At 38.8% G+C, this 15,388-nt stretch overlaps 1 protein-coding gene across 1 annotated transcript in view; it reads left to right on the top strand.

The window, feature by feature from the left end:
• Crispld1 (cysteine rich secretory protein LCCL domain containing 1) overlaps positions 1 to 15,184 on the top strand; it is a 31,341-nt gene extending 16,157 nt beyond the window's left edge. The window contains exons 3-14 of the mRNA XM_038348010.1: positions 295 to 427; positions 1,198 to 1,313; positions 1,996 to 2,096; positions 3,258 to 3,398; positions 3,785 to 3,845; positions 3,947 to 4,013; positions 4,210 to 4,340; positions 6,234 to 6,277; positions 6,367 to 6,439; positions 9,589 to 9,664; positions 12,792 to 12,922; positions 15,074 to 15,184. Coding sequence (XP_038203938.1) covers positions 295 to 427; positions 1,198 to 1,313; positions 1,996 to 2,096; positions 3,258 to 3,398; positions 3,785 to 3,845; positions 3,947 to 4,013; positions 4,210 to 4,340; positions 6,234 to 6,277; positions 6,367 to 6,439; positions 9,589 to 9,664; positions 12,792 to 12,922; positions 15,074 to 15,125 — 1,126 coding nt within the window. The 3' untranslated portion in view covers positions 15,126 to 15,184. The remainder of the gene's footprint in view (positions 1 to 294; positions 428 to 1,197; positions 1,314 to 1,995; positions 2,097 to 3,257; positions 3,399 to 3,784; positions 3,846 to 3,946; positions 4,014 to 4,209; positions 4,341 to 6,233; positions 6,278 to 6,366; positions 6,440 to 9,588; positions 9,665 to 12,791; positions 12,923 to 15,073) is intronic.
• The last annotated feature ends 204 nt before the right edge of the window (positions 15,185 to 15,388 follow it).

Genomic DNA, 15,388 nt, shown 5'->3' with positions numbered 1-15,388 from the left:
GTGGAAAGCACAGCCTTTTGTTTCTGGAAACACAAATGTCATGAATGAAATGTTTATTAATCTACCACTGCAAATTTTCTAGTCTTTAGTACCTAAGAGTAAAAAAGCAAATCTCAAAACAAAGGAAGGTCAATATCCTACTGGCATAGTCACTGACTTCCTGGCTTATTTTTGCATCATTTGTATATGTAAACTTACACAGAAGGAACTTTCTGTCAAGATTTGCCAATCTAAATCGGTTCTTATATTTTCCCCAACTTTTCTTGTTTCTTGTGATTTCTTTTCTTCTAACAGATATAGACCCCCCACATTTCATGTGCAAGCGTGGTATGATGAAGTGAGAGACTTTAGCTACCCATATGAACACGAGTGCAACCCGTATTGTCCTTTCAGATGCTCTGGCCCCGTGTGCACACACTACACTCAGGTATGCTTTGTGTGAGCTACAGTCGCCTCCTCCAATTCAGGTACTGAACTAGAGAAGAACACCAACCATGTGTCTTTCTTGTATTATTTAATGTGATTATCATCACAGAAGTCCAAATACTTCCTTAAAAAGATTATTTTAATGACTTTACATGTGAAATATTTTACTATGTCTCTAATAGATATGGCAGAGGAACAGTTTGCCATCTTCTTAATCAATTTGATCCAAAATATACTTTACATTGACATTTACTACTTACATATGTGCGAGATTTATTATATATATATATATATAAAATTTTATGTTCAGTTTTAGTATTGGGTATATTTCTAATCTCTAAATAAAACGAAGGAAGGCAGGCTCAAACAGATAGAGGTCACTGCTGCCCTGAATTCTGGAGTGGAGAGCCTCTGAGAGCTCCACTTTTACTTCTGATTTGAGATACAGAGTTCTTTTACTTTGGATAGTAAACTTCTTCATAGAAACGTTCATAGCATAAGCTGGAGGTAGAGTTTTGAATTATTTAGTACGTTTGTGCTTTGAAAATGCTGACATTGTATTTCAGAGAGAGCTATTGACCTGCAAATGTCTTTTATGAATGGAATAACGAGCCCAAACCCAGATCTCCGGCGAGTTACTGGATTGACAGCTCTCACTCCGGTGTGGATGATCAGTCTTGGCTGCCGCAGCTCTGTTTTGTCTTTGTCTCTTTGATGCACTGCTGTCTCCTTTTACTTCCGCCCTGCCTGAGCCTCTCTTCTCTATCACAGGTGGTGTGGGCGACTAGCAGCAGGATAGGCTGTGCCATCAATCTGTGCCACAACATGAACATCTGGGGACAGATATGGCCTAAGGCCGTCTACTTGGTGTGCAATTACTCTCCCAAGTGAGTGGGCAAGGCATGGGTGTCTCATGGAAAGTTTTCTGAATATGAAAATAGTTTTCCAAGGCTGATTTTTCTCATTGTCAAGGTATATTCATAGAGTGTATTGCTTAGTTCTGTTCATCTCCCATGGCAGTGATTGTAGTTGCTCAGTGCATTCTTCACTGCTCAAAGGGAATGGGAGATTTGAAACCACCATCTTCCTTAAAGTCATAAAACACATTTATGTTTTTCAACCTCACATGTTATACCAATATAGTTCATATTTAGTAATTTTGATGAGAGATTTTTTTCAGCTATGCAGTAGTTGAGAAACAAATATATTTCCTGTGTAAAGAAAACTTGAATGATTATGTTAAAATTTCACAAAATAATTCTGAGACTCAGATTTAAATTATTGATATACACGAGATAGGGGAATATCCATTTGAATTAATTTTTCTGTAAATGTTTAATTTTTAAATTTTAATAGAATTCAAGTTACTTTGAAAGCTTTAATAATAATGAGACATTTAACTGTATGTAAACCTAGACCCAAAGAATTTTATAACTAAAATATATAAAGGTCTTTATCCTAAGATGTCTGCACTATTACTCACCTAATGCTTATGTAGTGATGTTTGTATTATCTTAATAATGCTATAAGATGTTTTAATGAAGTGGATCATCTCTATCATTTCTTCAGGGGAAACTGGTGGGGCCACGCCCCTTACAAACATGGCCGGCCTTGCTCTGCTTGCCCACCCAGTTTCGGAGGAGGCTGTAGAGAAAACTTGTGCTACAAAGGTCAGTGTTGTGTGGCTGTAGTTCTCACTTTAAAGCTCTGTTTATCTAGCTTTGCATCGTTGTGCCTGTTCTTGGGGGTGTGGTCAAAGGCTAGTGTTTGGCTCATGTCGGTGCGGGAGGCTTTCAGTAGAATCTCCAGTGTCAAGAAATTGAAAAGAAGTCTAAACCCACACTGGGTATCACATGAATGCTTTATAGAGTGCTAATTCAAGTAATTTGAGGGAATAATTTTAAGTATGAATAATTATTTTCAAACTATTTTAAAAAGATTATTGTGGTTAACTACTTATGACTGGGTCATGTGCCTACAGGATAGTAGCAAGGGTTTTAGACAACTGCTTCTAGCACTACCTCCTAACTTCTGAGTAAGAATGTATTTCTTAAGAACCATCTTAATGTGTCTTTGAGAGTTATCTCCATAACTGCCATTTTTAAGAATCTGGCAATTTAACTTAATTCATTTTTAGTGCTTTGAGAGTTTGTCTCTGTGTATTGTACTGATCCATGAACCATGAGTCAGAATGCATCCCCATTTCTCACCATAGACTATATTTCGTATGCCAAAACAATTTTAAAAGTGCAGCCATACTGTACAACTTATAAAATCTGTGTCCTCAAGTATATTTGAAGTCTTAACATGTAAATATAGGGCTCAGGTACTAGACTGCTTGCCTAGGTGCAGCCCTAGCACCATGTTAACCAGGAGCGGTAGTATTCACCTTTAATCTCAGCACTAGGAATGTGGAGTTCAAACATCCTCAACTGTTCAGCAAGAAATGTGCACTCCCTGTGGGAGAGAAATGTGCACTTCCTAACCCCTGATGTTACTATATAACAAGGTCAGCTTCAAGGCATTTTAATAAAAAAGAAAACATGGATACCATACTGGAAAAAAAGATTAGAGCTGAGTCCTCTGGATGTTAGCTAGATACTAACATACACACACACAAATAGAAAAAAAAACAAATCAACGGCTTGAAAGCTATCATGTGTACTTCACTTCAGTGTGGTACACAAAACCATAAACTTGTGTCAAAGCCTGTGCCCAAAGAGTACTGAGCTTTTAGTTTTAAATTACTTAATAAATATAGAGAAGCATTGATTAATAATTTGTGCTCATATAAGTAAAATCCATATTTTTTAATCTTTTCTCTCTGACAGAAGGGTCAGACAGGTATTACACGCCTCGTGAAGAAGAAACAAATGAAATTGAACGGCAACAGGCTCAGGTCCACGACACGCACGTTCGGACGAGATCAGACGATAGTAACAGGAATGAAGTCATCAGCACACAGCAGATGTGTAAGAAAGGCCCTCAACGAGTGTCAGCTGCTCATGCTCTGCATGGGTGATAACTGCCCGCATTTTACCCGCGTGTTTTAAGAATATAAAAAGCACGTTTTATCTGGGTGGTGGTGACACATGCCTTTAAACCCAGCACTCAGGAAGCAGATTCAGGAGGATCTCTGTGAGTTCGAGGTCAGCCTGGCCTACAGAGTGAGTTCCAGGACAGGCACCAAAGCTACATAGAGAATCCCTGCCTCAGGGGGAAAAAAACAAAAGCAATAAACAAAACCAAGCAAACAAAATCTGAAACAAAACCCCTGTGAGCTTTAATACTGCATAAAACCCATTTTAGAAGCTTTAGAGTTATTAAAACTAATTTGGCGTTTTTGTTTATTTTTTAGCTCAGATTGTTTCTTGTGAAGTAAGGTTGCGGGACCAGTGTAAAGGGACCACCTGTAACAGGTAGGCATCCCTGTGAGTCTCAGCATCAGCTGAAAAGATAAAGGAAGCGTTTGCGTTCTGTGTAGAGAAACTGACGTTGCTTTCTTCTGCCTGTCACGTAGGTATGAGTGCCCGGCAGGCTGCTTGGACAGTAAAGCTAAAGTCATTGGGAGTGTACACTATGAAATGGTGAGTGGAGTGAGAATCATCCGGGAATACAGTCTTTTCATATGGCATCTCTTTTCAAGGATGAACACACAACTTATACTAAATGTAGATTGTTTTCTCAGAAAAGCTTATTTATGTTAAAGTCGTAGACAGAGTAATTTGCTCTTTCAGACGGCTTAAATTCTTTAACACCCTGTGCCTTTTCCTTCTCTGAAAGCAATCCAGTATCTGTCGAGCTGCCATCCACTATGGGATAATAGACAACGAAGGCGGGTGGGTCGATATCACTAGACAAGGAAGAAAGCATTACTTCATCAAATCCAACAGAAACGGCGTTCAAACAGTTGGGTAAGAACCCGAATGATCTTTTCTGTCAGATGAAATGAAGTTGTAATAATGGGCTAACATATCTTTTGACCCAACTATAGAAGAATTTATGGGAGAGCAGTTGCTAATTTTCAAAGTTCATTTTATCTTAGATTTTCCACATATAAAAAGATGGGGAAAGCCTACAAATTCAAAGCTAAATCATTTTGCTTAAGAATGGTAAAATTCTGAATTGTCAGGAATTCCATAAACGCATCCAAATTTACAGTTAGTTCGCAGGGTTGGACAGATGTCTCAGAGGTGAAAAGCACTGTTTTTAGCTCTTTCAGCAGATGCAGGTTTGGTTCGCAGCACCCACGTGGTAGCTCACAACTGTCTGTAACTCCAGTGGCAGGGATTTGAGTCCATCTTGTGGAATTAGCAGGAACCAGGCACACATACAAAGAATATACATACAAGGAGGCAAAACTTTTATACATAACAAGCAAAAAGATTTTTAACTATAGCCAATTTTTTGAGATTAAGCCATACATTGTTCAGCTATGTCAGAAATACCCTGAAGAAGGCTAATTGGCTGCATGTTCTTTCATGCAAGTGGAATTTAAACACATGAACAGCTTTGATTTACTTTTTAAATGTTTCTCAAATTTAGTATAATGTATGTCATTCTGAAACATGAAATGTTTTAAATGTGATTTAAAATAGACAGTGTAGTCTTTTGAAACATCTTCGTGTGGTCCCTTTCCTCCTAAGTTAAAGAGCATTGAACTCCAGAAAGAAGACTTTCTTTAGGTATCATACTGTAGACTTTCCTTGTAATTATACACTTGTGTGAATTTTCACAGATTAAATTGGAATTCACTGGTGGGTGTAGAGGTGTATATTTTTAATCCGAGCATTTGGGAGGCAGAAGCAATTGGATCTTTCTGAGTTTAAGGCCAACCAGGTCTACACCATGAGTTTCACAACAGACAGAGCTACATAGTAAGATCCTGTCTTGAAAAAAGAAAACAACAAAAAATGGATTTTATAATTATAAAAAGTAATCTGGTAGAGTGTTCCTTGCAAATCAGTGTTCTGACTTGATATGTGTACAGTTGTGTGCTTGTAGTCATTGGCTTTGTCTCTTTTTAGTACAATGCTGTTGGCTTATTCACTTAGCAAAATTTATAAATCATCATAAATAAATAATAGTCATTAGTGAAACAGACGCTGGTTGATGATGCATTGAGGGGCAGTTTTTCTATCTTCAACTTCATTTTTGTTTGTCCGCTATAGAAATGCTAATGAAATATGAAGTGTGATCCAGGTTGTTGGTTTTGTGAAGAGGGAAGTTGTTGCTTTGTAGGATCACATTATAAATGAACAATAATAAATATTGAATTTGAACCTAGTAGAAACAAAAGAACGTTAAGGTTTTACATCTTTAATACTAAGCAACCAGTTTAAAGCATGAGCCATGTTGAAATAATGTTGCAAATTAGTTATCTCTCAATAACAAATGATGGTTTCAAAATGCGAGTGTATGTAAATAAGTTAAAATTTTAACATATAATGATATCCCTAGTGTTATGTTCCTTCTTTTCTGCATGATTCATACAATACAAAGGGGTCCACTCATTTCCAGTAGGCCCTTTAACAATGGTTAATAATTGAATAACCATTGCCTCTTAAAGGCAGGTGTCATTTTTCAGTCCTTCTTCTCCTATACTCATGATTGTAAAGGCTCGGCTCATTCTGGAAACAAACGCTATTAGTGTATAGGTTAATTGTGAAGTTAGTGATGTGGACTTATACTATTTGTTCAGGCACTTTAACAAAGATGTTTAGAAGACAAAGACCTGAGCAGTATCAGGAGTTACGTTGCTGTGAATATCCATAAGCAAATGACTGACATTTCTTTTTCTTCTGCAGCAAATATCATTCTGCTAATTCCTTCACTGTCTCCAAAGTAACAGGTTAGTGCTCCTTTCATATTTGTGTACTTACCATGTATGGGACGCTTCACTTCAAATGGATTCATTTGTTTTGTGCTTTAATTGTTCAGTTCAAGCTGTGACGTGTGAGACTACAGTGGAGCAGCTCTGTCCATTTCAGAAGCCTGCCTCACACTGCCCAAGGTAAGGCTTTTCATGTTCTCTCATCCATGCAATAAGAATAGGTATGTGCATTTTATATATAAAATAAACATATATAAAAAAGATTTGTGCATGTACCTACATAGTCACTTAATGGGTATGACCTTGGTCTTGTTTTTATCCGAAATTCTGATTCTTTTATCATTTAGAATTTTGTATGATCTAGAATTGCTTCCTAGAGGGAGCAGCAAGACATCACACACTACATGTACCCGAGTACCCTACTGTACCTTCTCCAAGTTTTGGTCATTCCCTGGTCTCAGAACTTACACATGCGATCATGTGCTCATTTGAGCTACAAAGAGGTTTTATTAGTTCCCATGAACTAGTATGATAATATGTCACACTGGGTGGTATAAACATCAGACGTTTATTTCTCACATTGCTGAAGATTAGAAGCCTAAGACCAAGGTGCTGCTGACTTGGTCACTGATACGGTTGTAATTCTAGATCGTAGACGGCCACCTCCTTTGCAGCTTTATGCGGTGGGAAGAACTTTTTCTCATTTACCTTTTTTGCAAGGCCATTAATGCAAAATCCAGTTGGATAAGGACTCTTTACTTAATAACTCATTTTGCCAAATTACCCCCATAATGGCCCTGCCAACTCCAAATAGCAGTGTGGGTTAGGACTTCAACAGATACATGTGGGGCTAACAATAACATTCATTCTGTGACAAGTTCTTCCACAGAAACCAACACAGTTCATATTTTAATATTGCTACCTAGCTCCTAAATTTGCAGAATATAATTGCAATTGGTAAATGAAAATAATGCCACTAAGATTCTTCATTTTTTATCTGTGGGAAGTCTCCCACTTTGAGATGTGGTATGGACAGTTGAGCCTGCATATAGACATAACAATCCTGTATCCTTTCAAAGAAATTACCCCAAAAGGAATATGAGGAAATATGTCCTCAGGGATTCCATATCTGGCAGGGAAACCCAAAGAAATTGATGAAATAAATAATTATTAAATGGATAATAAGTAATTATTACTCAATACTAATGGAAACCTTATCTGCCTTAAATGGAAACAGATCTGTAAATGCAAGTTTAATCCTGACATGAGTCAGTAGCACTTTAGTTCAGAGCATACAGGCAAGTGTGAGTGAAGGACTGGTTGTTAGATCACTGCTTCTTGGTAATGATACTGAAGTAGCCGAGCAAGCAGCCCTCCCAATCTGTCTTTCCCATGAACTTATCCAAGTAGAAAGGAGATCAAGTTGGAAGTGTGGCCTCTGACCTTCTGTAGGCTAAATGCCAGCTAAGAATAAGATGCAGTTTGTACACATAGCCTGAGCCTAGGGCGAGGGTTTGACAGCCATGGGAGCAGAATGAATGCCCAGCAGTTTTCACATCTAATGAGAACCTTTCTTGTCAGTAGGGACATGTTTCAGTTCTCAGAAACTCCAGAGAGGTCCTTTTATAATAATCAACCCTCCAAAAATTTGTCATTTGTTATTATGTTTAAATGGTTCAGACCTACATATACTATGCTGTGTACACAGTATAGAGTATTGTATGATACTATGTGAATTTTAGAAGTAACAACTACATCTGTTTCTTGAGGAAGATCTATCTAAATTGGTGAGGGTAAATTCAGATCTTTTTTTTTCTTTTTATTAATACTAATAGAAAATTCATGGATGTGATTATGTATAAGGGACTTTCATATGGTTATCATGTTGGAAGTCTCATGTACTATATAAAATGATGTTTTCTCAGTTTTAGTTTATATTTCCTTTGTCTGTTTGGGCTGTGAGGGACACACACACACACACACACACACACACACACACACACACACAGCGACAGCGACAGCAACAGAATATCACTGGATAAGAAGCAACTGGGTATTTTCTTTTAAATTATCAGTTGACGGTTTCTTCAACTCCAGAGATGGATTTAATTATTATGGACTGGGATGTTTCAATTTAAAAACAGAAAGCTTTTGGAAGCTTTTTAAAAAGTGAGCCTAGCCAATCAGATATCTCTATGGTAGTAGGCTGTCTGAAGAAAGAACATCTCATGCTGAGAGGGGAGAATTGTAAAAACCCTGAGGCATGAGCACAGAGCATGTTTTGTGTGTCTGAGGAATAACCACCGCTAACTGGAATGGGGAAAGCAGGTCGAAGAGAGCCACATATTCATTTATCAAACATGTAGAACATATTGCAAGGATCTGCTCCCTTATTTTCAGTGATGAGGAAAGTCTTTGGAACATTCAGAGATGAATGGCATATTTGGACTTGCATCTTTTAGTTTAAATATGTGTAAACTGATTGGAGAGGACCAAGTCAGGTGAGGTCGTGGGAGAGGGTGTCGCTTTAAGTTACACAGCGGCTGATCATATCTGTACTTACCGTGGTTTAAGTTCTTTCGGGAAGCCTTGATCTTGGTTGTATTAAGTATGAATGATAAGAATTACTGCCCAATTGAATATAAGGTAAAAGAGAAAGAGGAGCCGAGGCACAATAGAGGCTTCTGCAGAGGTTATGCAACAATGGAATTGCACTGTGTTGTGATGGGAAGCCCACACAAGGAAAGGACTTAATGAGATATATTTTTATTCCATCTCAGATAAGTTTGAGCTATTTGTTAGATGTAAGCTTAGTGCTGAGAAAGTGTAGGGATTCACAGTGTAAATGAAGAGAAGTTCCAGCTAGAGATGGAAATTTGGACATTAACTGTAGATGAAACTAAGCCCATGAACCTGAACAAGACACCAAAGGTATAAGTGCAGAGAAGAGCAGCGTGTTAGGAGGCACGCTGTGTCATCCGACAGTCCCTGGGATTTCCCACGCTGTCAGCTCACTGAATTCTGCTCACACTGAGCTCCAAACTCAGATCCACAGGCTTTTGTTCAAGTTTCTTTCTCCTCTGAGTCACCAAGGCAGAAGGCTTCTGCGTAAATTAAAAAACAAAACAAAAACAAAATACATATCTTTGTTCAAACCTGGAAGTAAGTAGAAGGCACTGTGCCAGCTGCTGGTTTGCATAATTGATCTATGTCAGGAGATTAGGGTAAGCAGGGCTTGCATTGTTGAATTTATTTTGATATAGGATTTTGGTTTTCTTACTAAGAAACACTGAATTCACCAGCTTACTTTATGTCTTTATTTCTTTCAGAGTGTACTGTCCTCGCAACTGTATGCAGGCAAATCCACACTATGCTCGTGTAATTGGATCCAGAGTTTATTCTGATGTAAGCATGCTACTTTGTACCACTCCCAGTGTCTTCATGTGTATAAGTGCATACACATTTAGATGTGCATACCTGCTCTACACAGAGTCAGGGCTGGTTCTGACCTGGTACACATATTTTCAGAAGAGCTAATCATCAATGTCACTGAAAACAAAGATATAAAAATAAGCATATAATAATTATTTGGCTAGGTTTCACTTGTGTCTTGCCCACCTTTCAGACATTTAGCAAGAGAACCTGGAGGCCTTCTTGGGATGTAAAATGCAGTTTGCTTCTCTTCAGTCTTTCTTTTTTGTTCTTCTATGTCTTAAATGTTAATATTTGTCAAATATATGCATCATATGCTCACTGCCAAAGAGGCATTTGACAAATAATTAAGGGCCAAAACTAGATAACGTATTAAAATGCGCATGGAAGGGAGCTATCTGCCAGCACATTATAACGTGTGAATTTAGAGTGGTCAGAAAAGAAACCCCAGCAGCGATGGCCTCACACATTGAAAGTGGGTTTTGCAGCACAGGTCGCTAGGGGGCCGTAGGGAAATTGTTCTGCGGTAGGAATGAAATCTAGCAAGATATGTGGTAAGAGTAGATGCAGTGTGCACAAGAGACAGCACCGGTGAGCTGTGGGCAGAAGAGAACAGATGCTAGTGAGAACCAGGAGGGAGGGAGATGGAGATTCTCTCTCTGTGTGTGTGTGTGTGTGTGTGTGTGTGTGTGTGTGTGTGTGTGTTGATGAACTCAGGTTTTATTCAGTGGATATTTGGAAGGCATTGAAGATTTCAAAACTAGAGTTACAAAAACAAATGCGGAAAGTTTCCTCTTGATGTACGTGGCCAGCGGAATATTCTAGAACACTGGCTGTGTAAGGAGGTTGGATTATGGACTTCACCTCACTTCTCTTACCACATTCTGTGCAGCCCAAATTCTCCCTAGTTCAACTCTGCTTTTGATGTCCTTGCTAAGCCTCCAGTCTCGGGTTTGGTTCTTCTTTAGATGTCCTGTGGGTACCAGGAATTTGCCTATCCTCACAGTCCTTTCTGAAGAAGTTTTGTCATGATAGTATGATTTATATCTCAATCATCATCACTGTCTTTGTGAGGTCCACAGTGAGCCCCTCCTCTAATCAATGCCATCCTTCTTCCCCCTATGACTCTTCTCACAGCAGCCTATGTAGCAGACCTTAGACCTCTGTTCTGATTCATCAGCAGGCTCTTTGAAGGCAGGGGCTGCATTGCATTTGTCTGCCAAGCTATGATCAGTCAGGACACAGAACATGCAAAAGGAGTCATTCCTTGCAGCCTTTTCTCCTTAATTTCCAAAATTTCTCATTTTAGTCATGTCTGATGAAAGTCTTTCAAAATATACCCCCTACTATTCTGTCTTTAAGGCATCTCTTGCTGGTTAGGGTATTGCTAGAACTTTTACCCTAAGAGGATCTCAGTCTTCTGTCTGTGAAGTGTGTGGGCAATGTGTGTTGTTAGCTGGAGTGAGTTGGAAGTAGAAAGTCTCCTATCACACAGGAAGAGCAGATCTGTAAATGACACCTGCCAATCTTCTCAGCTCCCATAAAGTGTGTTGTTTCTCAGTTAAAGTTGATGTGGAAAGGTGTGGAGGGCTCAGCCAGCTTCCTCCTGTCGCTTTGGCTTCCCCTCCATGTTGCTCTCTTTCTGCCTACAGAGCTGTAAGTATAGTGTATATTTTGCTACTATGGACATCTTTTGTAGCTTATCACAAACCATATTAATTCTGCATGTGTTCAAAATCCACTGTATTCACAGATGAAAAGTATTATTTCAATAATATAGTCATTTAAAATATGGATAAAAAATTATCTTTGGAGTCCATACGAGCAGCAAGCAAAACAGTACTCTACAGAACGTGGGTTTCCATGAATGTCATATGCAAGCTTTTTCATTGCCTCGAGGAGCAGAAAGTGCTGATTATACTATTTTAATAAAACAAGAGGAATTACTGAAATCTACAGAGAATCACTTTTAATATAATCTATTCTGAGCAGTGTCTGTCCTGAATACAGTGAGCAATGCAGTCTGGACTTTACCCTGCTGAGTGAGATGCCTCCTCCTCAGAGAGGGGATACACAGTGTTTGACAGACAGCAGTTTGTAACAGAGAAAACACATAAGGATTAGAAACCCTGGCCTTCAGGCTCTGGGAGCTAATCAGTACTGATTGATGCCACAGAGTCCAGAGCACCATGATAAAGCAAGGTCAGGTCAGACACACACACTTGTGTGAACTTTTAAATTCTTATAAAACTATCCATGAGATAACCAATGGAGACCTGCCACAGGGTGCAGAAAGAGTGCAGGGGTGCTGAAATACTTCATGTGCATCCTAGGCTGCATTGCCTCAGTTCCCAGCTACTGACATGTTTCCACAGAGCAACTTGATTGAAGCTAATGCTTGGATCCAGGGAAGACTTCCATGACCCCCAAAAAGGATTTGACTTTGACTTTGGAAGACGGTAGTTTTAAACACTGGAAATTTAGACCTGAAACATTAAATAAGACTTCTTCTCCATAGACTTTCTGTTCAGTTTGGATTTTGTAGCTGAGTGTATGAGTGTGGCACAGTAACATAGCTGTGACATAGATTATTTTCGTTGGGGCAAATGCATCTCCATTTTACCCATTCTGGCAAATGGCTCTTAGATATGGACATAGCCATGACTGAGTTGTGTATAAGTAAAATCTGAATGTGAGGTCATCTCCTGCATACTGTGATTATTTCATCATGTATGTCCCAATAACCACTAGCAAAGGCTGGGACTTGTGAATGGCAAATAGCACTTAAAGAATGAAAAGGAGTGAATTTGCTTTGTGTTGCCTTGGTTATAAAACTCTGTTTCCGGGACAGGGCAGGTGTTTCCAATATTAAGTGGTAGAGAGGTTTTACTTTGCCAGCTCCTTTTAGCCTCTGCATTCAGACTTGCTGAGAATTGGTTTGATGTGTGACTTCCCAAACGCTCCTTTGTGTGTGAAACATTACGCATCAGCTGCTCACTGGCTGCACACATAGATGTTGGAGACCTCAGACTAGAAGCATGGGCTAGGCAAGTCCAGCAGAGGATTTCTTCCTAATGCTGTATTGTCTTTGCTTCTGCAGCTCTCAAGTATCTGCAGAGCAGCAGTGCATGCTGGGGTGGTTCGAAACCATGGCGGTTATGTGGACGTCATGCCTGTGGACAAGAGAAAGATGTACACTGCTTCTTTTCAAAATGGAATCTTCTCAGAAAGGTAAGGTCAAGCAAGATAAGGATCACTTTACATTTCAGTTGGTGGTCTGTCTTGTTTGTTGCTTGTTTATAGTTCTTCTTCGAGGGGTGTCTGAGTGGCTAAACAGCGTGTTTCCTTTGAATCTTGGCATGGTTGCTGGTCCTTCTGGGATGAGGTACCAGACGTGGCTGTCTCCTGCAGGCTTATGAAAGAGCAACATAAAAATCGGATTACCTAGAGAACTGCTCTTTTGTTGATTGATCTTATAAAAGGGAAATTTCCTTCATCCTCTTTCAGATTTTCTAGATTAGTTTTCATATTTAATTCTTTCTAGGTGTGCAAGGCACTGAGTACTTCTCTAATCCAGTTATCTGACAAAGTATTTGACCAAAACAATAAGTCTTGTTTTCCTTAGAAATAAATTCCTTTTTTTCATTAGAACTTGAATACTTAGTGTGATGTAAATGAATTCTTTCAGGCTGTTTTCTGCTGTTCAGCTCATTAGTGTGACATATTTTTACAACTTGAGAAAATGTATCTATTCATTTTATGAACTATTAATAAATGTTAAAAGAAATGAGCTTTCGATGAATTTCTAAAATCATCAATATTTATGGAACAAATGTGAAGTTCCATTTATTTGTGCAGAAGTCTACATTTTAGCTATTTCCTGAATCATGTTTTAAAATCATAGCAGAAGATTCAGGTCTCGAGTAGTTTCTCTAAGAACTCTAAGACAGGAAAGTCCAGATTGCCATCCCCAGTTCAGACACACACTGAGCGTCTGCTTTCCAATGGGATGATACCAGGAGACCATGTTTGAGAAGGTGACTTTCTACAGCTTGGCTCATGACCTTCCTAAGCAGGTGGAACATAAAAAACAGGTCCCCAATTTATAAAATCCAACACACCTTTTCCAGTCTAAGTGAACTTCATTTAGTCCTCACACTTAAAACTGTTGTTTTAACGTGATAGCCTACCCGAACTAAGATAGCATTTGATTTTTAATTACTGTGAATATCCTAGCACTTTCACTGTGTCTGCTGGATATTTAACCTGAAGAATATATTTCTGAACCATAATTTATATATGTGTTTGCTGAGGTTCAAATTGGTTGAGTAATTATTATACCCAAGGTCATGTAACAGTCAATCCCTACGATTAACTCTTGCTCTGTAAGTTTAGAGATGCAGATTTGCTCAGGATATTACTATCGACAAAGACACACTTCAGGCACATACACTTCCCAGGGCTTCTAGCTTGTGTCCTGAGAAAGGAACGGTGGTGTTAGATTGCTTTTGTGTGTGTCTGAACACCTGGCATGGCACGTGGGTGCGTTCTGTGTGGTCATCTGCGCGAGTGTTGTCGTTTTCTCCCGCTAAGGTCCTCTCCCTCCTCATTGTGTGAGTAATTTGTCCTTAGCAATATTCAATGTGTTCATCTTTAAGTTTATTTTAATTATTACAAAACAAAATTTCATGTAAAATACGAATAAGATATGTATTTAGAATAAAAATATTTTGTTCTGTATTGCTTTTACTATGCTTTAAAATAAAAGTAGCTCAAAATGGCACTGGGGAGAGAGAGAGAGAGAGAGAGAGAGAGAGAGAGAGAGAGAGAGAGAGAGAGAGAGAGAGAGACTTTATTTCCATTTTAGTGAGGAAATATTAGGGCTTTCCAGATTTGAACTTTAAATTTCATTAGAAAAAAATTTTTGAGAACTATCGATGCTATGATTTAAACTGTGTGATGGCATTAGAATCTATAATTGTCATAGAGTAAGGAAGTGATAATAAGCTAGTAAGTAATTGTAAGTCAGGTCTCCATATTCACACAACAGAAGGAAATAGTAGCCTAACTCTGCTGTATTAGAGTCTAAGGTAGCGATGCATGAAAACATGCCCCAGGTCCTGTGAACTGTATAGCGGCTGCTCTCCTTCCTTGTAAGCATCTCAAGTTTCTTTAGTAAACTTTCAGTACAGTCAGCAAGCAAGATCTAGAGGATTATGTCATCCTCCCCAGAGCTTCCCAGTAAGTGTAAATTAGGGCAGTCTGACACAATTGGGCCATCTGGATTCATGGGGCTACTTGCTTGCCTGTCCTCAGCGAGAATGATTGATGGGGAGGATTATATGCACAGATGACCTCAATGTATCTTTTGTGCTCTTGCAGTTTACAGAACCCTACAGGAGGAAAGGCATTCCGGGTCTTTGCTGTTGTGTGACAGGAAACTCTTGGAAAGGAATTGGAAAGACTGTGTCACATGCCATGATTCTGAGTTTTATATAGAACTGTAACTGTACAGAAGAAAGCCAGTATTGCCAGCCCACCCCCAGAGTGCAAATGCGTGTCACTCTTGAGAGGCAAAGTTTATAAAATAAAACATGGGACATTAGCTTTGGGGAAAGTATTGAACATTTAATGGTTTTAGAAATCCTGTGTTGAATATTGCTATATTTTCTTAGCAGTTATTATTACAGTTTATTA

The sequence above is a fragment of the Arvicola amphibius genome, chromosome 11 (genome assembly GCF_903992535.2).
Source record: "Arvicola amphibius chromosome 11, mArvAmp1.2, whole genome shotgun sequence".
NCBI classification, from domain to species: domain Eukaryota; kingdom Metazoa; phylum Chordata; class Mammalia; order Rodentia; family Cricetidae; genus Arvicola; species Arvicola amphibius.
Note: the sequence above shows the minus strand (reverse complement) of the source record. Positions and strands in the feature narration are given on the sequence as shown.